Source organism: Panulirus ornatus, chromosome 63, assembly GCF_036320965.1.
Source record: "Panulirus ornatus isolate Po-2019 chromosome 63, ASM3632096v1, whole genome shotgun sequence".
NCBI classification, from domain to species: Eukaryota; Metazoa; Arthropoda; class Malacostraca; order Decapoda; family Palinuridae; genus Panulirus; species Panulirus ornatus.
This window is the reverse complement of record NC_092286.1, coordinates 28,255,376-28,281,337: the sequence shown is the minus strand read 5'-3', so window position 1 is coordinate 28,281,337 and position 25,962 is coordinate 28,255,376. Positions and strand designations below refer to the sequence as shown.

General features: G+C 38.3%; 1 protein-coding gene across 2 annotated transcripts in view; it reads left to right on the top strand.

Annotated features, from left to right (window-relative positions):
• LOC139745903 (retinoid-inducible serine carboxypeptidase-like) overlaps positions 1-25,186 on the top strand; it is a 102,496-nt gene extending 77,310 nt beyond the window's left edge. Inside the window, exons 7-11 of one of the 2 annotated variants that reach the window (XR_011712018.1) lie at positions 5,668-5,841; positions 7,692-7,769; positions 9,146-9,303; positions 16,893-20,295; positions 20,345-25,186. Coding sequence is in view for 1 of the 2 variants with exons in the window: in XM_071656571.1 (XP_071512672.1) it covers positions 5,668-5,841; positions 7,692-7,769; positions 9,146-9,303; positions 16,893-16,964 (482 nt within the window). In the remaining variant the exon portion in view is untranslated. Of the gene's footprint in view, positions 1-5,667; positions 5,842-7,691; positions 7,770-9,145; positions 9,304-16,892 lie in introns of both variants that reach the window. The other variant, XM_071656571.1, reaches the window with a different exon arrangement.
• Positions 25,187-25,962: the final 776 nt, after the last annotated feature.

The window sequence follows — 25,962 nt, the reverse complement described above, 5'->3', positions numbered from 1 at the left end:
CCCCTATCCATACTCAGTCCGAACATACCTTTCCATGGTTTCCCCTAATCACTTTATATTCGTTGTTTCAGCCCATTGACCACATTGCCCCTTGTATACCACATCGCTCCAGTTCATTTTATCTCCAGCATACCTCCCATCTTTTTGAATTATCAGATCCCGATAACTCAAAGCCTTTTTCACTTCACCTTTTCATCTCCTTAGTCTACTCTACCTCCTTGCTCTCTCCACTTCTAACTCATATATCCTTTCATTCAGTCTCTCTTCACACATCCTCTTCATATGTCCAAACCATTTCAACACACCCTGTTGAGCCCTCTGACATACTGAGCTTACAATCACAGCTTACTTTTACATCTTCATTATTTACACGGTCATCCCTCCTTAATAGCATACTGTTCATAAGCATTTCATTTCCAGTACTTCTACCCTCTTTAGTTATTTTGTATTTAAATGTCCACCACTCGCACCCAGACAGTATCATCTTTCCCAACACAGACGGTGTTCTCTCTGTTTCCATGTACTACTCAACACAACCTAGCCCATTGCTTCCTCACCCATCCCATAGTTCGATCTGCTCCCATGTGCACTCCCAGGTATCAAAAACATTCCATTTCTTCCAGGTTCTCTCTGTTCATGCTCACACTTATAGCAACCTGTCTCTCCCTTGCTTTTTCCTATTACAATCTCACCCATGCTCAGACACCAGCTTCAATGGTTTCTCTCTTGACATACCTCCCAGGACCCCTCACCTGTCCCTTTCTCCAAGACCCTCTCATTTCAAACAGCCATGATGACATCACAGATGTTTTTGCATACCCTTCTTCACCTGGTGCCACTCACTCTCCCACTCACACACATTCTTCCTCTCATGTAAAACTACACATTACTTTTAGTAGTTTTCCTCTGATATATATATATATATATATATATATATATATATATATATATATATGGTGTGGGAGGCAAGTTGTTAGAAGCAGTGAAAAGTTTTTATCGAGGATGTAAGGCATGTGTACGTGTAGGAAGAGAGGAAAGTGATTGGTTCTCAGTGAATGTAGGTTTGCGGCAGGGGTGTGTGATGTCTCCATGGTTGTTTAATTTGTTTATGGATGGGGTTGTTAGGGAGGTAAATGCAAGAGTCCTGGAAAGAGGGGCAAGTATGAAGTCTGTTGGGGATGAGAGAGCTTGGGAAGTGAGTCAGTTGTTGTTCGCTGATGATACAGCGCTGGTGGCTGATTCATGTGAGAAACTGCAGAAGCTGGTGACTGAGTTTGGTAAAGTGTGTGGAAGAAGAAAGTTAAGAGTAAATGTGAATAAGAGCAAGGTTATTAGGTACAGTAGGGTTGAGGGTCAAGTCAATTGGGAGGTGAGTTTGAATGGAGAAAAACTGGAGGAAGTGAAGTGTTTTAGATATCTGGGAGTGGATCTGTCAGCGGATGGAACCATGGAAGCGGAAGTGGATCATAGGGTGGGGGAGGGGGCGAAAATTTTGGGAGCCTTGAAAAATGTGTGGAAGTCGAGAACATTATCTCGGAAAGCAAAAATGGGTATGTTTGAAGGAATAGTGGTTCCAACAATGTTGTATGGTTGCGAGGATTGGGCTATGGATAGAGTTGTGCGCAGGAGGATGGATGTGCTGGAAATGAGATGTTTGAGGACAATGTGTGGTGTGAGGTGGTTTGATCGAGTAAGTAACGTAAGGGTAAGAGAGATGTGTGGAAATAAAAAGAGCGTGGTTGAGAGAGCAGAAGAGGGTGTTTTGAAATGGTTTGGGCACATGGAGAGAATGAGTGAGGAAAGATTGACCAAGAGGATATATGTGTCGGAGGTGGAGGGAACGAGGAGAAGAGGGAGACCAAATTGGAGGTGGAAAGATGGAGTGAAAAAGATTTTGTGTGATCGGGGCCTGAACATGCAGGAGGGTGAAAGGAGGGCAAGGAATAGAGTGAATTGGAGCGATGTGGTATACAGGGGTTGACGTGCTGTCAGTGGATTGAATCAAGGCATGTGAAGCGTCTGGGGTAAACCATGGAAAGCTGTGTAGGTATGTATATTTGCGTGTGTGGACGTGTGTATGTACGTGTGTATGGGGGTTGGGCCATTTCTTTCGTCTGTTTCCTCGCGCTACCTCGCAAACGCGGGAGACAGCGACAAAGTATAAAAAAAAAAAAAAAAAAAATATATATATATATATATATATATATATATATATATATATATATATATATATATATATATATATATATATATCAACTCTGCCACATGCTTTATCATACAAATTCTTCAAAGCAAGCACCTGTTCCACACATCTTTTACCGTGCTTAAAGCCACAGTGATTCTTTCCAGATAAATGATTTGTGTATGCTACCAACCTCTTATTTAGATTCTCCCATACAACTCCTCAGGTTTGCTCAGCTGTCTCGTACCACTGTACTTCAAAATTTCCCTTTTGCTTCCCCACACCTTTCTTTAATGGCAATGTGCTGGCATCCTGCCAGTTCTTAGACACTTCACTTTAAGCCATGCTTACATTGAAAATTATAAGTAACCAGAGAACAAAACTACCAGCTCTATTTTGAAAAATTCAGTTGCAATTCCATCAATTCTAGCCACTTTACCATACTTCATCTTCTACAGGTTTTCACCTCTTTCTCTCTTTTCAGAAAACCCATTGCTATGATGTTCTTGCTATGTATGCCTTCATGTCCCAAACACCCAATGTCTGCCATGTTGTCATCGAACACATTTGACAGTACATCAGAATACTCATTTCACCTCATCTTCAGCACTTCTTTGCCTGTTACCACTTCCCAGTATACTACTCTCACTTCTCCCATTTGTTTTCTAGTCCTTCACACACTATTACCTTCCATAGTATTTTCATATTTGTTGTGTTAATTTAGGATAACTTTCACTTGCTAAGGGCAGAAATTACTAATGCTTCTTTATTTTGGAGATTATACTAAATTTAATATTTTTGTCTGTTTTATGTAAGGAAATGTTATTTATTTGCAGTCATGTAGACCAGTCAAGAAATAGTCTCCTAGTAGGAAGGACGTTGTCTAATTGCTTTAATTATACCCCTCATTTGTTGCATTAGATGAATGGAAAATCTAATTTTATCTCCACTGCAGGCTATTCTGTGAGTTTGAGAGATTCTTTAGAATGTCATTGGGAGAATTAGGGTCAGTATTTCTGTTTAGGAAGAGCAGGTTTTCCTCACCTACAATAACCACTCATTCATGACTGTGGCATTGCTGCTTGCCTGTTTCACGCCTGCTCTCAGCCAGTCAGTGACTGCCACTGGTCACATCTTCGATGTTGGGTTACTGTTTGCTTGAGGGGCTGGACCAAGGCCATGTGAGCTTGCTGATAACATTGAATTTGTGGGGGCTGGACCAAAGCCATGTGAGCTTGCTGATAACATTGAATTTGTGGTTTAGTAAAAGATGTGAAGGCAGTTCCCTCACTGTAAGCCAGGAGGCTAAAGGGTCATAACTCTGGGGATCTCATAGATTCTCTCAAGTTCACAAGCTACTATCTTAGAAAGAAAGGGTTTTTCCTATCTTCAACACATACATTTTTTACTTGTCTGAACCCGGGAAAAGTAGGACGTCAAATCCGTTTTTTGGAGTTAGGTCAAGCACAGTGTCATGGAAGTATTTTTCACACAATAAGATTCTTTCCCTTCATCAGGGCTGCTATTGCACTTCCCATTTGTATCCCTTACATGACTACTGTCTGTGGAAAACTCTCCACAACCTTCCTTACCGATCATCATTCCCAAATATCTGACCTTGTGAACAGCTTCTAATTCTTTTCAATTCAAACTGATAATGCAGTTGCCCAAACACTTACTGTTTTATTCTAAATATCGTTTTTCTTCGTCTGTCATTAGGATGACCTGTTTCATCCAATTCCTCTACTGGTTCATCAAAGAGATCGGCATCTCTTACAAGAATTGGGGTAACTTTCATTCTCTTTTACTATTGTGTAACTGTACAATGCAGTAATCCCACATCACTCACCTTAAATAGCCCTATTCGAAAGAACTTTGAAAAATAATGGTAACTTTACACAGCCATGATGAACTTATACATATATTCTAAAACATTCACTCATACCATTATCTCCTCTCATTAGCACTGCAATAATTTTAAAAGCTGTCTTTTGCATATGTACTAAAGGGAGTCATAACTTCCCAAAGTCCTTTCCTAGTAAATCTCTTGTAGACATTTTCTGAAACTATGAATGCCGAACATTTTCTTTTTTCTCAGGAAAGCTTCCTCAACTACTTATAATAATGATGATTTTTTTCCTTTTTCTGTTGATGGCTCCAGTCACAGACAAAAGTCAACATTAAGGTTGGGCCTTTGTTTAGATATAGAGAGAATTATGAAAGGAAAAAAAAAAAAGGGAAAATATTTATGAATTTTGTATGAATTGAAAAAACCTGTCTTTTAAAATATGCTGGGTAATCATTATTGGTAAAGGCATGAGAAGGTAGAGAGGTCCAAAGCTTTGATATGTGGGGAAAGAAGTAGTTATCAAAACAGCCCAACCTTGAGTTCCTGATGGTCAAACAGTAATCATGTGATGCAACATCTTGCTGAGTATTCTCTGGTCTGTCTTCTGTTGGGGGCACACAAGCAGCCAGCTCCTGGGAGCAAAAACCAAAGTAATACCTATAGAAGAGGGAAAGTGAACCAACATTGCAGCACAAGGCAAGAGGGTCAAGTTTGGGAGTTAGCTGTGGAAAGTGAACAACATTGCGGCAAAAGGCAAGAAGGTCTAGTTTAGAAGTTGGCTGGGGATACAGAGCTAGAACCACCCCAGGTGTGAGAACAGTATTCCATACGAGGATGAGTCAATCCTTCATATGAACGGAGCAACTGTTTAGAAGAAAAGAAGTTTCGACATCTAAATAGGACACTCAGTTTCTAAGAAGCAGACTTAGCTATTCCCATAATGTGGGTTTCCAAGAAAGAGTGGATTTTAAAGTAATACCAAGTATGTTTATTAAGTCAAGAGGTGGCATTACAGAACCATCAGAGGAGAGATGAGAATTGTGAGGAGTCTTCAAAGTAGAGAGTGTGAGTTTATTGAGGAAACTGTCTCAAGATGAGATCCATCAACAGCAGCAGAGATAGATTGGCTGGAGGGGAGCTAGATTTGAAAGAGTAAAGTGAGGGAGGGGAGCTTAGAGATGATACCTCGATGCCACACCCTGTCAAGAGCTTTTAGTATGTCAAGGGCAACTACACATAATATCTCCAATGGATCTCGCATTACAGAAGCCTTACTGGTGATAAGAGAGAAGACTATGATTTTCGAGGTGTCTAAGGATTTGGGAGTTGGGGAGGAATTCAAAGACTTTGGAAATGATAGATATCAAAGCAATAGGATGATAGTTAGAAGAGTTGGAATTTGGAATTATAGATGTCAAAGCTATGATAGAAGAATCAGAATTGTCACCCTTCTATAATTACCCTTCTCATCCTAATTTTTCTCTTTGTCACTTAGAGTAGGGTTGGTAATTTTTCTATTATGATAATTGCAATCCAGCCATTTATGATAATATTACTTTGAATACATACGTCCTTGTGAATAAAATATTTTTGTTCTGTTTAACTTCATAGTATTATAGTATTATTGTTTCAACAGAGAACTTGTATCAACGCTATGTTGGTCAGTTTTCTTCAGTGTTAGATGAATTGATGAATGGACCAATACGAGACAAACTGAAGGTGATTCCTCACAATGTCACCTGGCAGGGCCAGAGTCAGTTGGTATTTGAGGCTCTCTCTGCAGACTTCATGACCTCATCTGTTAAAAACGGTGAGTTAAAAGAGACACCATATAAGTTTAACAGTTTAACAATATTCAGTATATATTTATGAGAAGGTTATGCCTGCTTCAATGGCCTTAAACAAAACCCAAAACAAAGAATTATCTCCAACACGTATTATTTACTTCATGTGGCTTAAGTGTATATATACACGTTGAAAATAATTGTTCAGAACTGTGTTCCTCAGTTTTAATCTCAGGATTGCAACAGTAGTAAAACTTAGTCTGATATTAGTATTTTCTGCGTGCTATAATTTAGGTAATGAACATCTTAAGACGAAGGTATAATAAAAACCAGGGTACACTTTTGCCATGTTAGTACTCAAGTTAAGCAGTTTCGTCTTGAATTCATTTAATTATTCTGGTTATTACAGTGCTCTGTACATGCACAAGTTACTGAATGGATGCTTGGAGTGATATGTAGTTATCTTCATGGTAATTCAGTCTCAGTGAAACGTATAAGTTGTTAAGAATATATGGCCTAAGAGGAATAGTATTGAAAGCTGTGAAGAATTTCTATCAAGAGTGAGTTGGAAGAGAAGAGAGCAATTGGCTCCAGGTGAAGGAGGGTCTGTGTAATTTGTTTATAGATGGGATGGTGAATGAGATGAATGCAAGTTGTCTTGGGGAGAGGAGCAGGTAGTGTTATGTTGGGGTTGGGAAGGCTGGGGTGGTGAGTCAGTTGTTATTTACTGATGAAATGGCACTTGTGATAGATTTAAGTGAGAAACTGCAGAAGCTGGTGTTTGAATTCAAGAAAGTGTGTGAGAAGAGAAAGCAAGGTTATTAGATTTAGCAGTCAAGAGATGCAGGTTATTTGGAGTTTGGGTTTGAATCAAGAGACTTTGAAGGGAGTGGAGTGTTTTAATAACTTGGGAAGGCATGGATATGGAAGCAAATGGAACCATGGGAGCTGATGAGTCATGGGGTGGGTAACGGGCATAGGTCTGGGGTGCATTGAGGAACGTGTGGAAAGGTGGATCACTGTTTTTACATATAAGATGGGTATGTTTGATGATATAGTAGTCTGATTTATGTAATATGGATGTGAGGCTTTGGCTTTAGGCTGAAATGTAAAGAAGTGGGTGGATGTGTTGGAATGAAACCTTTAAAGACTCTGTGGTGTGAAAATCGAATAAGAAAAGATATGGTAAGAGAGATGTGGCAACAAGAGGAGTATGTCATAGAGAGCTGAAGAGGATGTGCTGAAATGGCTTGAACATTTGCATAAGATGAGTGAGGAGAGTTTGACTAAGCTAGTATGCATATCAGAAGTGGAGGGAAAAAGCTGAAGAAAGAGGTGGAAGGATGTAGTGAAATTTGCATTGAAAGTGCAGGATCTGAACATGCAGGAGGGTGTAAGGTATGCAAAGGGTAGAGCTGATTAAAGTGTGCTACACATGGGATAAATTGCTGTCAGTGGGTTGAACCATGGCATGTGGAATGATCGGTAGAAACCACGAACAGGTTAGTAGAGCTGGGTTAGGGAGAGGGGGCTCTAGTGTCAGTACATTATACATGATAGGTGTGCTACATGTGATGTGAGTGGATGTGAGTGAATGAGGCTAATTCTTCATCCGTTTCTAGCACTACCATGCTAACACTGGAAATGGCAAACATTTATGAAAGAAAGAAATGATAATGATAAGTGAGGCACAAAAGGCTAAAAAGTGGCACTAATGTTCGTCAGTTGTGGAGACTCTTTTGCCATGGCCACCCAGTTGAGGGAGTTCCCAAAGGAGAAAAGCACTAGATATATAGATAGATATATGATAGTAGCAATAGAGATGGTAATATTGATACAAAGGGAAAGAATTTAAATGAATTTCTTTGTTCAACAGTGGAGATGCTCTTAAATACGTCATCATTGAAGGTGGTGGTTTACAATGGTCAGCTGGACCTCATTGTCGATACCCCAGGTATGTTCTTGCTTGTCTTACCGTATTACATGTAGGGTTGTTATAGAACACATCTGGTAAAGAAATTTATTTCCTATGATTTACAGTAAACCTGAAATGAGAGAAATAGTTGGGATAGATGCAGTATATGTTAACAGAAAATTTTGATAATCTTATACTGAAATGGTAGCTCTTTTCTTTAGTTTTGTTGAATCTGTCCATACTTTTAATTACATTACTATGAAAATTTTAAGATGAAGATTTTGTCGTGTTTTCAGGAATCAGTAGTTTAATGGAATGGAGTGAAGATTATGTGACAGCAGGCTTGTTTAATGTGCAAAAAGTAGTGGGAATTTTGATGATAGATCAATGGTTTGATGATATATTCAATATTAGATATGGAAAGTGTAGGTCATTAAAGGAAAGAAATACAAAGTAAGAGCAAATGAAGAAGTGGATCCATGAGAGACACTATACATGATGGGTGACATGAGTGGGTAGGCATAAGACAGTGCAGGAGTGAGAAACAGATAAAAGGATCCAGGTAAAAATGAATATAGTCAACATAGCATTGGAATATGTACATCATTAGGTATAAGGATTGGAAATACTGTACATATTTGAAATGGTTCTTCTTTCAAATCTTAGTTGACTAGAGTGGAATCACAACCCTTCTGTCTCATTATTCTACAGGCATTATCTCTCTTGGTTCCCCTTGCCTTTACATAATGGCACTATACACAGGCTTTCCACCAATCTTCAGGTGCCTCATCATGATCCATGCACATACTGAAAATGGTAACTAACCAATCAGCGACAGTCACCCCCTTTTGTAAGAAATTCAACTACAATACCATCCACTTAGGCACCTTGCTACCTTTCATATAATGGAGGCTTTTCACCAGTCTACTTCACGTTCCTCTCCCGCCCAAACACCTGATGTCTGCCACCCGATCATCAAACAAATCTACAATCGTTCAAACTACTCACTCCATCTTGTCTTTTCATAGCTGCTTGTTACCAATTCCCCACTAGCACCCTTTACCAATGTTCCCATTTGTTCTCATGCTTTTCTCTCACTGTTAACCCTTTCAAAATATCATTTGTATTGTCTGTTAAGTTTGCTGATATTTCATCACCCAATCTCTCATTTCTCTTCTGTTTTTAGTCCCAGCAACTTCTTGACCTCCTGTTGTTTTCCCTTTTTATTTCTCAATCACTTGCACTCCCTTCAGCAGGGCAGGTTTATAGTTATTGTCAGTTTTTATTATTCGTGAAAAGATGACTTTAGTGACCATCAAGCCAGTTATAGAAGAATTCATTTGAATATTTTGTTCTTTTAACATTCGTTCTGTAATTTCATTTTTTTTTTACCTTGTCATATTATGCTTATACAGGTGCACAGAAATGGGTGGAAAATCTGCACTGGGCAGGTACTAGTCATTGGGTAAATGCTGTCAGAAAACCCATTGAAGATTCCCATGGTGGCACAGCTGGATTCTCCAAGTCATTTAAGAACTTCACTTTCTACTGGATTCTGAACGCTGGACATATGGTGAGATAATAATCTGGGATGAAATACATATATTTTATCAGTTTACATTTTTTGGTCATAGAATGTTGTATATATATGTGTCCACTGTTCTTAACGCTACCTCGCTAATGCGGGAAATGGCGAATAGTTTGAAAGAAAGATGAGTGGATGGGCAATTCTTCGTCTGTTTCCTGGCACTACCTCACAGATGTGGGAAACAATAGTTGAATATTATAAAAATAATAATTATAGAATGTTGGTTTATATAGAATGATTTCCAGCACCTCAGTAGCTGACTATTTTTAAGCCTTTAAGAGTTCAAGACCTACTGGTATTTGAAATTTCTTTCATGTTTTTGGTATGGCCTTCAATTAATGAAATGGGTGTTGCTTGCACCATCGTCATGTTAATGAAATACTTTAGATGCTGTTGCTTGCACCATCTTCATGTCCGAGAAATATGCTAGATGCTGATTATGCTATTAAGAAAAATGGTTTGCCATTGCTGTGACAGCTGCCTCTATAATAGAATAACATATTTAGTTCTTAATTGGAATAATGAATTTGTTGATTAATTTTAATAGAATCAGCTTGCATGTGAGTGAAAAGCCACCAATGGGAAGGTTATCATTGTCAATGATCAAAAAGACTGTCTTGCCTCAGAGCTCCTCACTCAAAAGGAATCAATCATTCCCGTGCTACTGATTTTAGGAGAGCGTTAAAGATGTAAAGAAGCCCAAGAAAAGGGTCCTAGGTTTGTATGAGAATGTTGCATTTATTTGTTATTACTGTATAGAGAAATGCTCTTCACCTTTGACTTTTCTGATTTTGATTATGTTTTTAAATTTGTAAACTTAGTTTTAATTTTTATTTTTAGGGTAAGTGCAATTTGCTTGAGGTTCCTAAGTTATTTCAGTTCTTTGCCAGCTGGGAAAGTTGACCCAGCTGACTGTTTACACTGGGTTTAATTTACCCACCAAACACAAACCTCTCTCGGGTGGAGACCACAGAGGACATTCATGGTCATAGACAGGACTGGGACGGGAAGATGAGGTCAGGAGTATAGAATAAAAGAGGAACAGAGGAGAATGATAAGAGACTTAATGATTGATGAAAGGTTAAGTTTACTTGGATTAGGATAAACCAATTTGTTGTGTGTGGAGTACACAGGAAGGATGGATAGAAGACCTGATGGTCCACAAGAAGGTTATTTGTTTAAAAAAAAAAAAAATGGTGGAAACAGGTAGCAGAGCAAGGAGTGGAGGAAAATAGGAATGAACAAAACCATGATATAGGAAGGACATGAAGGAGTTATATCAGGTTAGGAAGAATGTTATAGGGAAGGCTAAGATGGTTAACCGTTTACAGGCACCGAGAGAAGGTATGAATGTGTGAATTATAGGATTGTGAAGGTGGACGAAAAGATAAAGGAAGACCAGTTTGTCCTTCAGTGGGTTTGCTTTTGTAAGCAAGGGGGGGGGGGGGGGGGGGGGGGAGTAGGAAAGGCAGAGATAAAAAAAATCTGGAAGTATTCAAATGAGTGTACAAAAAAATTTGAGGCAGTGAATGAATTCATGAATTGGGACGAGAAAGTGGAAGGTATTGTGTATATGAATGCGGAGTTTGTGGTAAACTGGTATACCAAGACAGGTACTGGTAATTTCATGTCAGCTACATGCTTGGATCATAACATATTCACAGATAATCATGGAGAAGAAATGGAGGGAATGAGCAGAAGGCAGTGATAAACTGTGTAATGGCAGATGAAAGGATTAGAAACGAAGTTTTATAGGCAAAGGTAGTTGGGGAGTATTGTTGAATTTGTATATTTATATGGTATTAGCAAAGTTGAGGATTAGAACAAAGTGAGTTTATGAATATAAGGGAAAGAAAATGAGAAAATGAATGAAGAGATTGAATGACAGAATACTAAAGTGGGATATCAGAAGTTCAGAGGAGAAAATGGTTGAGTGGAGATGGGGATGAGCATTTGGTTGAAGGTACGTGGTAGTTCTGAAAGGAGACTATGAGGATACATTTAGTCCAGAGCAGATGAGGTGGTAAATCGATCAAAGGAGTACTTCAAAGAGCTGATTGAATGAGAGGATGGGAGTAAGGCATTGATCTTATACATAAAGGTTTAGGAAAGGGAAGGGAAATCTGTACAGGAAACAATATTCAAGGACCTAAAAGCTCTAAGCAGATTGAAAAGATGAAAAGCTGCTGGAGTGGATGGGGCAACTGTCGTAACGTTAATGGGGGATTATGATATGTTGACGGATTTGATGCACAGAATGTTATTTTTTGTTGGAAAGTGGGAGTATGCCAGTTGAATGGACTGTAGTGGTGGTATTGCTTTTGGATAATGATAAAGGTTGTAAAGATGAGTCTAAAGCCTATATAGGAATCAGCTTATTGAACTTGGTCTGGGTCTGGGAGATTCAGTTCAGAGGGGTGAAAAATAATGGTGTGGGAATAGCGTCGACAATAGGGGTTTTAGGAATAGCAAAGGATGTGGAGACCTAAGTTTCTGTGACGCTGGTATCTGAAAAGTGTATATAGCAAGAAAATGAAACTTAAATGCAACATTTGTGGATTTGAAAAAAACTAAAGATAAACACATTGAAATACATTGTGGGAGGTACTGAAAATTTATGTTGTAGGAGGAATACTGCTGCATAAAGCAAATTCATTCTACAAAAATAGTAAAGCATGTGTGAAGTTGGATAGTAGGTAGAGTGAGTTTTGGGGCTTAAATGAAAATTTATTTTGTTCCCTTACAATTATAAAAAGAGTACAGTTATTATGAATTTAGAGAGGAATAAGACTTCTTTGGTAAGGTATATTATGTGATCATTTAGTTAAAAGGATTAATGAACCCTTTTCTAGGCAGATTTAGGAAAGGAGGAGTGTGCGGTGACCAATTTTGCATTTAGGTACTAGAAAGTTATAAAAAAAAAATGCATTTAGAAATTCTGAAAAGTTGTAGGGTATTAGGAAATGACTTTAGAGTTTTAACTGTGGTGTGCGTGAAAATTTGCTGAGCGCTGTTAAGAACGTCAGTAGTAGAAGTTAGAGTAATTGGTAGTATTGGCAAATGGTGTGAAGTAAATATGGAAATACATTAGAATTGAGTATGGCTGAACCACAATGAAACAAAATGGAAGCTACCAGTTATGAAGGACTTAAATGGAAAAGGTCATCATCAGAGGAGTAAATGAGTAAATAATGCCTTCCTTGCTAATGCAAGAAATGGAAACCACTTATGAAAGAAAGATAAAAATGTCAGGATAGGTGGTTGCTTGTGGCGAGACAAAGAAATACTATCTGTGTGTGGAAAAAAGATTAATGGAAATATAGATGGATGAAATCCTTTTCAGATGGTACAGCCAGATGATTGATTGATTGGTGAAGATTGTTGATAGTATAGGTTTTGAAGGTATTTGTTAATGTTGATTTTGAAATACATTTAGAGATGTTAAGGGAATGATTGTCGATGATGTGCAGTGTACGTGCGAACAGATGTATTTGTGTAACTTGACAAATTAACTAATTTTGCATGGCAGATAATTAAGGAATGTTATGTGTGGAAAGTTTTATTAAACCACACTGGACATATGTTGAGGATTGGTGTGACCTACGTATGGTCATCCACACTTGAGTCGCCCCTCCATTTTTTATTTTTATCTTAAGCATTCTTTGATGCAATAAAGCCAAAATTTCTTTTGCGTGGACTCCAAGAGAAGTCATTGAATGTAAAGTTTAAGGCCAGTAACAGAAGTATTTAAAACTAGAAGAAAAACTCGAGTGGAACCTTAACACACAGTAGAAGTTACTTATAAAGGTATTGATGAAATAAAATGATTGTAAGTAATCCTGCAATAAGAAATAAGACGATATTAGAAAGGACCATGAAGATCAGAGAAACTGTAGGGCTAATTAATGTAAAAGTTGGTGAAAACTTCAAAAGATCAACAGAACACATGAAATTTACCTTAATTTTCAGTAATTTAGTTGAAATATACCAGTAACATTATTGTCTTCATACCCCATGATGACAAATATTTGCTGAAAGTGGATGCATGAGGACCCCATGGAAGATAACTTTCCCTCATAGTGGTTGCTTGTGGTGAGACAAAGTAATACTATTGGTCTGTATCTCTGATACCTGTTCCCTCTGAGAGCTTCCGTCAAGGGGATGGCCTTGGCAAGTCTCCACAAATACATACTGGGCACCAAATTCATATATACACACGTTTAGTAACCAGAAAATTATGTCACGTAAATTTGATTGTTGTAGGAAATTAGACAAGGTTTTTGATAGTTGTGGTGCATTCTAGAAGTGTTCACTAATGTTTGTCAGATAATCTCATATTTTCCTTGGTCTTCATGGCCCTTCCCACTGATCTTATTTGTTATTACGTTACTTGTGTCATTGTTTCATCCGCGTCCTCCAAATGTTAGGCCTCCGTTCATATGTTTTCCTTCCAGAAGTGAAGTTTGATGCCCCTTAACTTCATATAAACAGAAAAATACATCTTGAATCCTTTTTACCCATTTAATTTTTTTTAGCTCTTTCATAGTTTTGTATCTAAATATTCCTTTTGATCTTTGCAGCATAAGGTAGAATTAGCCATTTATATATCTTATTCTAGAGATGTTCTCAGGCAACTAGACCATTACTGATTCCACTTTGATATTAAAGGACTATAAGAATTAAGTCTTCAAGTCAGTTCAATAATGCTATAAAATGATATTCACTAGTTTCATTAATGTATAATATTAGTTTATAATAATCAGTCATACTAACAGATTATACTAAATGCAGATTCCCTTTTGCAACATGAATACTTTGTATGATTTGAGAAAGCCTTTGCTATGTATCCGTGCATTGGCTTATTGGATTTGAAGGATTAGATGTGCAGGGTATTGTGTACATCTAATTTCGTAATTAGGTAACCTTAAAATAATAATAAAAAGCCGACATAGCATTTTGTCAGATTTTGTAGGGTATGGCTTATAGAACATTAGGTACATCTGAGTCATTACTCATATTTCATCAATGCTCCTACTAATTTTAGTGCAATTTGGTGTTTGAATCTTGGTACATGTGTGGAGCTGACAGCCTTTTCTTCAGTATCATTGTTTTTGATGGCTATATATATTGTCAGGAACATAAATCAGCTTTGAAGAGGCTTCTTTCATGTTAGGCATAGAGGTAATGTGGTTGTGTATCTTTTCAACCTTGTTGCCTTTTTGTTAACTTTTGAATGAATTGTTGAATAAATGAGCCCTTGTAAATTAATGAACAACTTATAGTCTATAATGCAGTAGAGCATATTTCTACCTACGTAAGGCATATATATTAATCAGTCAAGTTAGTATGTGGCTAGATCATGGATTCCTTTAATTTCAGCTTACTAGAAGTGCTTGGTGACTGGTCATTGACTTATAGGTAACCAGTCTCTTACAAAAGTGGACTCTGCAGTGTTTAGAATTCATGCTACCTGTTGCTAGGAATAGTCTGGCGAATGTGTGTAAGCCTCATTGATCTTAATACCAAGGTCTTGTATTTTCAGCTCTTACTTTTTAACAGGGTGTAATTTATTATTACTTCACAGTTCTAAACATATCCCTGGGGATAGGGAAGAAAGAACACTGCTCAGGTATCTCTTGCGTGTCACAGAATTTGACAAAAAGGGATTGGGGCAGTGGGCTAGAAATCTCTTATAAAGAAATTGAGGAAGGGGCCAATGGAGGATTTTCCCTTTAAGACTTGGTCATATGTTCTTAGCTCTACCTTGCTTGCATAGAAATGGCAAACATGCATGAAAGAAGAAAAATTTTTTTAAGCATTATTTGGAAAATATTCTCAAAACATTAATCTGTACGTACAGAATATTGATTTTCAGCTTTGTAAGATTCATATTCCTTAATCAGTTATGCTTAAAGACAGTGTTCTCGTAATATGACAGGATTCTTCAGTGATTTCCAGACAGTTTAAAGTTTTCATCGTTTGAAGCTTTGTGGCTGCTTTAGAAATTTCTCACCAGTCAGACATAAACCATCTGAGATCAGACTAGTAAACACGATTTTCAGACTCAGTATATCTGGAATTGCAGAATCTTGTGGGGGTACAAAACATTGTATTGCAGACCTTCAAACTTCTACACTTGAAGTTTATGGAGAAAATTTTTTTTAAACTAAAAGTGAAGATACTGGCTTAAATATATTTCAGAATTTAAGTCTGATAAATCAGAAAGGAAATAATTGTAGGCTCTCAAAAAGTTTTCAGGTCATCAGTTTATTAAATTTTCTGCAACAGATAGTTTGCATCATTCATTAAATTCTTATAGCGACTCCTGCCAAAAAATATTGCCAGTATTATTACCCAGAGAATTAAATTTTGTTTCTTTAAAATTCTGTTGCAGTTAAAGCTGGAAGCTGGTTTTGATGTATTTCTTCCTTTCTTTTACATATTTACGTTTTCCTTATGTTAGCAAGGTAGTACTAGTTACAAACGAAGAATGGCCTCATTTGCTCTCATCCACTCTCAAGCCATCATGTATAATGTTCTCAAACACGACAGCTGGAGAGTAGACTTCAGCACATAAGGCCATTTCTTTGTTCTTGGTGCACTACCTTGCTAATGTGAGAGATGGCAAATATGCAAGAAAGAAAGAAGTAATACACTTGTCTCCAGCCTTAACTGCAGTGCAACTCTGAACAAAAACAGATCGTAACATTCTGGGGTAATATCACTGGTAATATGTTTTTGAAGTGGGCATAATAATTTGTGTATATAAATTATAATTATGCATTAATTGGGCTTTACATCTATCTGATGTTGTCTAGTGCCTTTCAGCCTTGTCACAGCAGTTGTCAGTCATACTCCTTTGTAAATTAATCACATTTCAATATCCTAACCAGGGTGGTTATTAAGTTAATTGTCACCTAGCCCTCTTGTCTCGGCATTCCATAAAGTTAGTACCTTTAGGCGTATTTTTGATGACTAACCAGTTGCTATTGGATGTTTAAAAATATTTTTTATCTTCCAAATTAGAATTGTATGTAGACTTTGGCCCAGATCAGGTTTCAATATGAGCCTCTCCATGATTAGGGGCTCATCATGTTATAATAGGTAACGTCTCTGCACCTTCATCAAGTATTGAAAATCAAGAGGCTTATTTTTTCTTTTATGCAGCTGCTGTAGAGATGTGTCATCCACCCACCTCAGGAATTTATTTTGCCATTTGGGTATGCCAATAATTGGGACATTTCAGATACTAGGGGACTATAGTACAGTGAAGTAGTTCCGAACCATAAGGGGATTGCGATACATGTTAGAGTGAAGTTTAACTGTGTAAAGTAGGTTTTGTACTTAATTGACTGCATTATCAATATTTCTTAATTACTGGACAAATTAGGCAGTCTCATTTTTTCATCATTTGAAGCTCTTTTGTGGAGTAGACATAGGTAGCCACTCTGTATTGATTTTCACTTTCATATATTAGTCTGATCATTTGCTTAAAAGGAAAGTTTAACCATTGTTAAATTCTCTGATGGTGCATCTCATTATTTACACAATCTTATTTTATTTTCCACTTACAGGTTCCTGCTGATGCTAGCGATGCAGCTGTCAGGATAATGAGGGAGATTGTAGGTGTAAAACTCCGTAAATAGGTTAAGCTACACTTGACATTAAGTATTGAGAATGTTGCTCAGAGAGTGGATTAATGTCTATAGAAAAATCACTATAATTAATGGATTACTGAATGTCTTCCACTTTGCAGTTATATTCCCACTTGTATATCTTGAGAGATGTAATTTGTGAACAGAAGCATCTTATTCATCCGTCTTAGGAACCATGATGGGATGAAAGATTACTGGATACAGTAACAGATATGACACAGTGGTATGAAAGATGATACAGTAACAGGTCAATAACAGATACGACTTACTGTAATCTGATCCATCAGTCCTTGTATTAATATTCTTATCAACAGTACTGTAGTGCAGCGCTATCAAGATCATCTTTCTGCTGTTTCAACAATTTGTTTTAAAGGACTGCTTACGCACTGTATCAATTAACTGCATACTTCTAAGTCAACTTTAAGTCTTTGCCATATTGAGGGTGTGGAAATGTAAATTATTAGTGATATGTAGCATAAACTAGGGCCTTTGAAATTAGTGGAAAACAATTGTTATATCTACTACAGCATTTCTTGGAAACTTTGAAATATGCATATTTTGTAGCACTCATCATTTTCATCATCCACCTAGTCATTATAGGGAAGCCTTCTGTTGCTTTTCAGCTGCAAAATCTTGCGATTGCAAATGTGAATATAAGGGAGACATGAAAAGCACAACATAAAAAGGGTGCAAAAATTTAATACAACAGCAAAAATCAGTTAACATGCACATATTAGGACAGTATTATAGGTAAGATATACTCGAGAAATTTACAAGATATATGACTACTGTAATTTTGAGAGTTTATCATTCAGTAACATTAGGGAAGATAAATATTTAAGTAGGTAGAGGTCGAAGTTGTGTGTAAATATTAGGTTAAACAGAATGACTCTAATGCTTATTTTTTTTTAAGTACAGTGCATAGCACAACCAAAATATTTAAAGCGTGTTGCACTTCAGTTTTATCATACTCGTGTTGTTTGTTATATTATACAGTGGATGATGATGTATGCCATGGAAGGTTTATAGGAGATCCTTCTTGAGTTTAACATAAAACTCCATTGAGAAAATAACCATAAACAGTCCCATCTAAAAAAAAAAAAAAAAAGGAAAAAGGCCCAGACCAGTGAATTTTTTTTACAAGAATTCGTTTCTTAGCAATGCTGGTGTACTGCATCCTAATACTTCCATGTTTTCTGATGTTGTTCAGTATTACATTCCAGAACTTGTTGTGGTTCCATACACCATAGCTTTTTGATGATTAAATTGGTTATCTTTTGCAAAATGACCATGGCAATTTACAATATTTAGTCTTGCAGAAATGTTGTTGTGCAATTCATACCAAAGAAACTTACTAGCAAGTTCTGGACTGGCCATGTCGCCATCTTTTTATCGTTGTACTGTACATGATGTAAATACATGTACAGAGCAGCAGATATAAAGATCAACCGTGTTATGCTTTACTTTTACATGTACGTAAAGGTAAAATTTTGAAATCTGTCCAGGAGTAGGGCGTTATGTTACCATTGTTATTCCAAATTATATATAGTACTCATCCTGACTGCATTTAAGACTTGCATCTGAATAAGGAGTATCACCCAGGTTTCTGATTTTTCCTGACATCACTTTTTGTGAAGTCCATATACGATTTTAGAGTTAATACATTAATGTTCATTGCAACATGGAGGTTTGAGAAGCAATTGGCTTTAAAAAGAAATCACTTAAAGTTATGGCATTACCAGTCTCCACCTGCTTGCTGTGCATCGAGTGTAAATCTGCTGCCTGATGTCGCTCAGCCTTGAAGCTATGAGAGCCCCATCAGAGAAATGGGTGTAGATGGTGAAAACCATGTGAAAGATGAATGTTGCAAAGCTGCTGGAGTGGGACGGTATTACAGATGAATTTCTTGGAAAAGGAGGTGACTTTTGTCGATGGGTTGGTTGGGGTTTTCATTGCTTGTGTGGATCATAGTGAGGTGCCCGAGGATTGGCAGAATGCCTCTATAATGTCATTGTGTAAAGGCACGTTCGATTACTGAGGTATAAGTTTGTTGAGTGTACCTGGTATGTTGTATGGAAGAGTGGTGATTTGGAGGATGGTGGCATGTACAGAGCAGCAGACTGGAGAATAACATTATGGTTTCAGGAGTGGTGGAGGATGTGTGGATCAAGTGTTTGCTTGAACAATGTGAGAGAAATAGAGAAATACTTATGAGAAGCATTTCTGGATTTGTAAAAGGCATATGATGGGTATGACAGAGATGCAGTATAGAAGGTGGTACGATTATATACTATGGTAAGACGCAATATGAAGCATTGAGGAGTTTATATAAAAAATGTGAGGCATGTGTGTGTGTGTGTGTGTGTGACTAGGTATAGAGAGGGGGTATGGTTCAAGCTGAAGGTAGGTCTGTGACAGTGTAATGTCACTGTGGCTGTTCAATCTGTTTATGCATGGGTTGGTGGAGGAGGTGAATGCAAGGGTCTTGAACGGTGGAATAGGTATGCAGTCTCCTAACAATACAGTACTGGTCGCAGATTTGAGTGTGAAACTGCTGAAGCTGGTGTCTGAGTTTTGGAGAGTGTGTGAAAGAAGAAAGTTAAAAGTATATGAAATTAAAAGTAAGGTTGCTGGGTGAAGAGACAGGTTATATGGAGTAGGAAGGTATGAGGGTGATTGAAAAGAGACAAGTTATTTGGAGTGCAGGTTTGAATGGGAGAACTGAGAGGAAGTAGAGTATTTTAGATACCTGGAAGTGGATATAGCAGCACATGAAACCCTGGGAGATGAAGTGAACTGTGGGGTGTATAGGTGAGGGGAAGGTTGTGAGCACATTCAGGAATGTGTGGAAAGAGAGGTCACCGCCTTTACAGGCAAAGATGGGCATTTGATGGTGTAGTAGATCCGCTGGTGCTCTGTGGATGTGCAGCATGGGCATTAGACAAAAATGTAGAGAGGAATACAAATGTGTTGGAAATTAAATGTTACGGGACGCTATTTAGCTTGAAGTGTTCATTGAAAAAGAAATCAGGGTAAGAGAGATGTGACAGTAAGAGTACTAAGATTGAGAGAGAACGAGGATGTTCTGAAATGGTTCAGACATAAGAGGCATGTTGCCTGAACATGCAGGATGGTGCAGGGAGTGCATCCCCAGCCTAATCTAGTTATCCATTTATCAACCACCCCTAAAGGAAGGTTAAATAGCTTGGATGCCTTTGGGCTGACTACTACACCCAAGATTCAAACACAGGTGGACCCATGAGTGAATCGTGGTCAGTAATACTAACTAGTACATTTTGAAAGACTGCATGCTGTAGGAAAGGTGTGGCAAGCATAGTTACCAAATTGAAAGACTGCATGCTGTAGGAAAGGGGTGGCAAGCATAGTTACCAAATACCTTCAAAAGGAATATCTGATTAAGTTAACCTTTCAGCTTGAAAGAGGGACATATTACAGTTTGAGCAGATATTGCAGCTGTGCCACAAAATTTTCTGTTTCTCCTGTACATAAAATTTATGTAAATGTCAGAGTTAAAGCAATTGATTATAATAAAACAATAATTATGCAAAGTTAGAGTCAGAGAGTGTTTTGGTGAAGATAGAAGTGGTGAAAACCTTAGCGGAAGATAAAATCGAGCAAGGTGGCAGGTTTGGATGGTATTTCAGTGGAATTTATGAAGAAAGGGGGTGACTCAGTTGTTGACTGGTTGATAAGGATATTCAGTATATGTATGGACCATGGTGAAGTGCCTGAGGATTGGCAGGATGCATGTATAGTGCCATTTTCACGAAGGCAAAGGGGATAAAGGTGAGTGTTCATACTACAGAGGCATAAGTTTGTTGAGTATTCCTGGTAAATTATATGGGAGGGTATTGATTGAAAGGGTGAAGGCATGTACAGAGCATCAGATTGGGGAAGATCAGTGGGGTTTTAGAAGTGGTAGAGGATGGGTGGATCAGGTGTTTGCTTTGAATAATGTATGTGAGAAGTACTTAGAAAAGCAAATGGATTTGTATGTAGCATTTATGGATCTGGAGAAGGCATATGATAGAGTTGATAGAGATGCTCTGTGGAAGGTATTGAGAGTATATGGTGTGGGAGGTAAGCTACTAGAAGCTGTGAGAAGTTTTTATCGAGGATGTAAGGCATGTGTACGAGTAGGTAGGGAGGAAATTGATCGGTTCTCAGTGAAGGTCGGTCTGCAGCAGGGGTGCGTGAGTGTCCCCACGGTTGTTTCATATGTTTTTGGATGGGGTGGTTGGGGAGGTAAGTGCAAATTTTTGGAGACAGGGGCGAGTATGCAGTCTATTGGAGATGAGAGTGCCTGGGAAGTGAGTCAGTTGTTGTTCGCTGATGATACATCACTGGTGGCTGATTCGAGTGAGAAACTGCAGAAGTTGGTGATGAGTTTGGAAAAGGGTGTGAAAGGAGAAAGTTGAAAGTAAATGTGAATAAGAACAAAGTTATTAGGCTCAGCAGGGTTGAGGGATGAGTTAGTTTGGATGTAAGTGTGAATGGAGAAAAACAGGAGGAAGTGAAGTGTTTTAGCTATCTGGGAGTGGACTTAGTAACGGATGGAACCATGGAAGTGGAAATGAGTCATAGAGTAGTAGGGGAGGATGTGAAGGTTTTGGGAGCAATGAAGAATGTGTGGAAGGCGAGAATGTTACTCAAGAGCAAAAATGGGTATGTTTCTAGGAAAAGCAGTTCCAACAATATTATATGGTTGCAAGGCAAGGGCTATAAATAGGGCTGTACAGAGGAGGATGGATGTGTTGGAAATGAGATGTTTAAGGACATTATGTGGTGTGGGGTGGTTTGGTCAAGTAAGTAATGAAAGGGTAAGTGAAATATGTGGTTATAAAAAGTGTGGTTGTGAGAGCAGAAGAGGGTGTATTGAAATGGTTTGGTCACATGGAGAGAATGAGTGAGGAAATTTGACAAAGAGGATATATGTGTCAGAGGTGGAAGGAACAAGGAGAAGCAAATCAAATTGGAGGTGGAAGGCTGGGTTGAGAGAGATTTTGAGCGATTGGAACCTGAACACGCATGAAGGTGAGGCATACAAGGAATAAATTGGTATTATGTGTGGCGTGCCAGGGTCGACGTGCTGTCAGTGGACTGAACCAGGGCATGTGAAACATCTAGGGTAAACCATGGAACGTTTTGTGGGGCCGGGATGTGGATAAGGGGCTGTGGTTTTGTTGCATTACACATGACAGCTAGAGTGTGAGTGTGAATGAATATGGCCTTTTTGTCTGTTTTCCTGATGCTACCTTGCTGACATGGGTGGTGATGCTGTTTCATGTGGGGCTGGATGGTGCTGGGAATAGATGAAGGCAAGAAAGTATGAACATGTACATGTGTATATATGTATACATCTGTGCATGTGTATGAATGTATATGTACGTGTATGTATGTATGTATATATATGGATGGATGGGTCTTTCTTCATCTACTTCCTAGCGTTACCTCACTGATGCAGGAAACAGTGATCAAGTATAATAAATAAATCATATATATGTACTATACTTGATCGACACTTCCCGTGTCAGCGAGGGAGCGCCAGAAAACAGGCGAAGAATGGCCCATCCACTCATGTACACATATATATACATAAACACCTACACACACATATGCATACATATCAACATATATGCATATATACACATATGCAGAATATACAGGTATACACAAGTACATATTCATACTTACTTGCCTTCATCCATTCCTGGCGCCACCCCACACCACAGGAAACAGCATCGCTACCTCCTTGCTTCAGCGAGGTAAAGCCAGAAAAACAGACACAAAAGGCCACATTCGTTCACACTCAGTCTCTAGCTGTCAAGTGTAATGCACTGAAACCACAGCTCCCTCCAAATCTAGGCCCCACATACCTTTCCATGGTTTACCCCAGACATTTCACATGCCCTAGTTTAGTCCACTGACAGCACGTCAACCCTGGTATATGACATCGTTCCAATTTACTCTATTCTTTGCACACCTTTCACCCTCCTGCATGTTCAGGCCCTAATCACTCAAAATCTCTCACTTCAGTCTTCCACCTCTTCTATGGTCTCCTGGTTCTCCATTATCCCTCCACCTCTGACACACATATCCTCTTAGTCAACCTTTCCTCTCATTCTCTCAATGTGACCAAACCATTTCAACACCCTCCTCTGCTCTCTCAACCACACTCTTTTATTACCACACATCTCTCTTACCCTTTCATTACTTACTCGATCAAACCACCTCACACCACATATTGTCCTCAAACATTTAATTTCCAACACATTCACCCTCCTCCATACAACCCTATCTATAACACATGCCTCACAGCCATTTAATACTGTTGGAACCATTATTCCTTCAAACATACCCAATTTTGCTTTACGAGATAACGTTCTCTTTTCACATATTCTTCATCACTCCCAGAACCTTCGCCCCCTCCCCCACCCTGTGGCTCACTTCTGCTTCCGTTTGCTGCTAAGTCCACTCCCAGATATCTAAAACACTTCACTTCCTCCAATTTTTCTCCATTCAAACTTATATCCCAACTAACTTGTTACTCAACCCTGCTGAACACCTTGCTCTTATTCACATTTACTTTCAACTTTCTCCATTCATACACTTTTCCAAACTCAGTCACCAACTTCTACAGTTCTTCACTTGAATGAACCACCAGTGCTGTATCATTGGTGAATAAGAACCAACTCACTTTCCAGGCCCTCTCATCCCCAACAGACTGCATACTCACCCCTTTCTCCAAAATTCTTGCATTTTCCTCCCTGGCCACCCCATCCATAAACATATTAAACAACCACGGAGACATCACACACCCCTGCTGCAAACCAACCTTCACAGGGAACCAATCACTCTCCTCTCTTCATACTCGTACACATGCCTTACACCCTTGATAAAAACTCTCTGCTTCTAGCAGCTTAACTCCCACACCATATACTCTCAAGACCTTCCACAAAGCATCTCTATCCATCCTATCATATACCTTCTCCAGATCCATAAATGCTACATACAAATGCATTTGCTTTTCTGAGTATTTCTCACATACATTCTTCAAAGCAAACACCTGATCCACACATCCTCTACCACTTCTGAAACCACACTGCTCTTCCCCAATCTGATGCTCTGTACATGCCTTCACCCTCTCAATCAATACCCTCCCATATAATTTACCAGGAATACTCAACAAACTTATGCTTCTGTAGTTTGAACACTCACCTTTATCCCCTTTGCCTTTGTACAATGGCACTATACAAGCATTCCGCCAATCTCAGGCACTTCACCATGATCCATACATACACTGAATATCCTTACCAACCAATCAACAAATAAATTGTAATACATGGGATATGGGTGGTAGCAGAAGTTCATTTTAGGTGGAATAGCAGCTTGTTTGGATTTTACATAGCTTGATTTATTTCTGTATTTTCTCATTCTACAAATGTTCTTCAAAAAACTGACATACAAGTGGAGTAAACTTAACAGTTTAAAGGGTTCATTGCAAGTGCCATCGAGCTGAAAGAAATGGTTTACAAGAGGACAATGCTTGCATTTCTTCCTTTGTATTACTATCAGTTTGTCATAGCTGCACGTACTTTACTGCGGGTTAAGGTTTGTGTGCGTTTCTTGTTGGGAGGGTAAAAAAAATCCCTGTAATCCACGAAAAGGCTGGTCAATGCTAAAGCAGCAGTGTTTTTACAAAACCAGATGAAAAAACTACATACTTCATGTAGTGTGGCTGAATTCTGAAGGCCAACACAATTTATTGCTATACTCAAATAGGTTTCTTCATGTCATTCAAAATGTAGCTTACTGGTGTGTGGCGGTTGAAATAAAAAATACAAAAAAACGGGTTTCATTTACTTGGTGTGATGATATTATGTTTTTGAAAAATGGGTAAAACAAAGCATATAATTATGTATCTTTTACTATTTATAAATGAAAAAATTTTCAACTTTCTCGGAGACACTTCTCGTAAAGAAAATGTCTCCCTTGTTCAGACTCAAAATCTAGCAAGGATAATGGTATGTGTCCCTGGTATAGTTCAAAATTAATTCTACTTCTTTTGGTAAAGTTTTAATTCAGAAACATAGTCTTAAAGCTGAAAGTCCTTTGAAGGCTGTGGATACAAGTGTAAAATCAATAATAATGTGATATATTTACTGATACCTAAAATAAAATTATGGATATATTTCACTGATTTCATTAGCCTTAGAGATGTGCACCCCTATGAAAATGAAGCAATGTATACAGGTATATACTTATAACATTTTTTCCCCCATACTTGTTGCTGTTTCCCGCATTAGTGATGTAGTCTTCAACTGATGACAAAGCCTCGGTCACTCACATCCATTCCCTACCTGTTGTGTGAAATACACCAACACCACAGCTCCCTGTCCACAACCAGATCCCATAGACCTTTCCAAAGATTCCCTCGACTGCTCCACATGCCCTGGTTCAGGCCAATGACTGCATATCACCTCACTGTACACCACATTGCTCCAATTCACTCTACTCCAAACATACCTTTCATTCTCATGCATGTTCAGACCCTGAGCATTCAGTATCTTTTTCACCCCATCCTTCCATATTCAATTTGGTCTCCACCACTTCTGACACAAATATCATCTCTGACAACTTCTCCAAAGCCATTCGCTCCATATGTCCAAACCATTACAGCACACCCTCTTCAGCTTTCTCAACCATACTCCTTATGACCTAACTTTGTGTAATTCACGTTTGTCTGATGAGTGTGGTTTCTGAGGAATAAGAAAGACATTAAGAGGGTATTATCTTGATTGCTTATTAATTGTCTGGCATACAAAAGAGAAACTTATTTGTGAATATGTTGAAAGGGGCAGCTGGAGGGATGTCTGATCATCACCTGGTGGAAGCCAAGTGAAGACTTGCAGAAGTTTTCAAAAGAGGGAATGTTTTGAGTGAGAAGAGGTTGGTGAAAGTAAGCAAG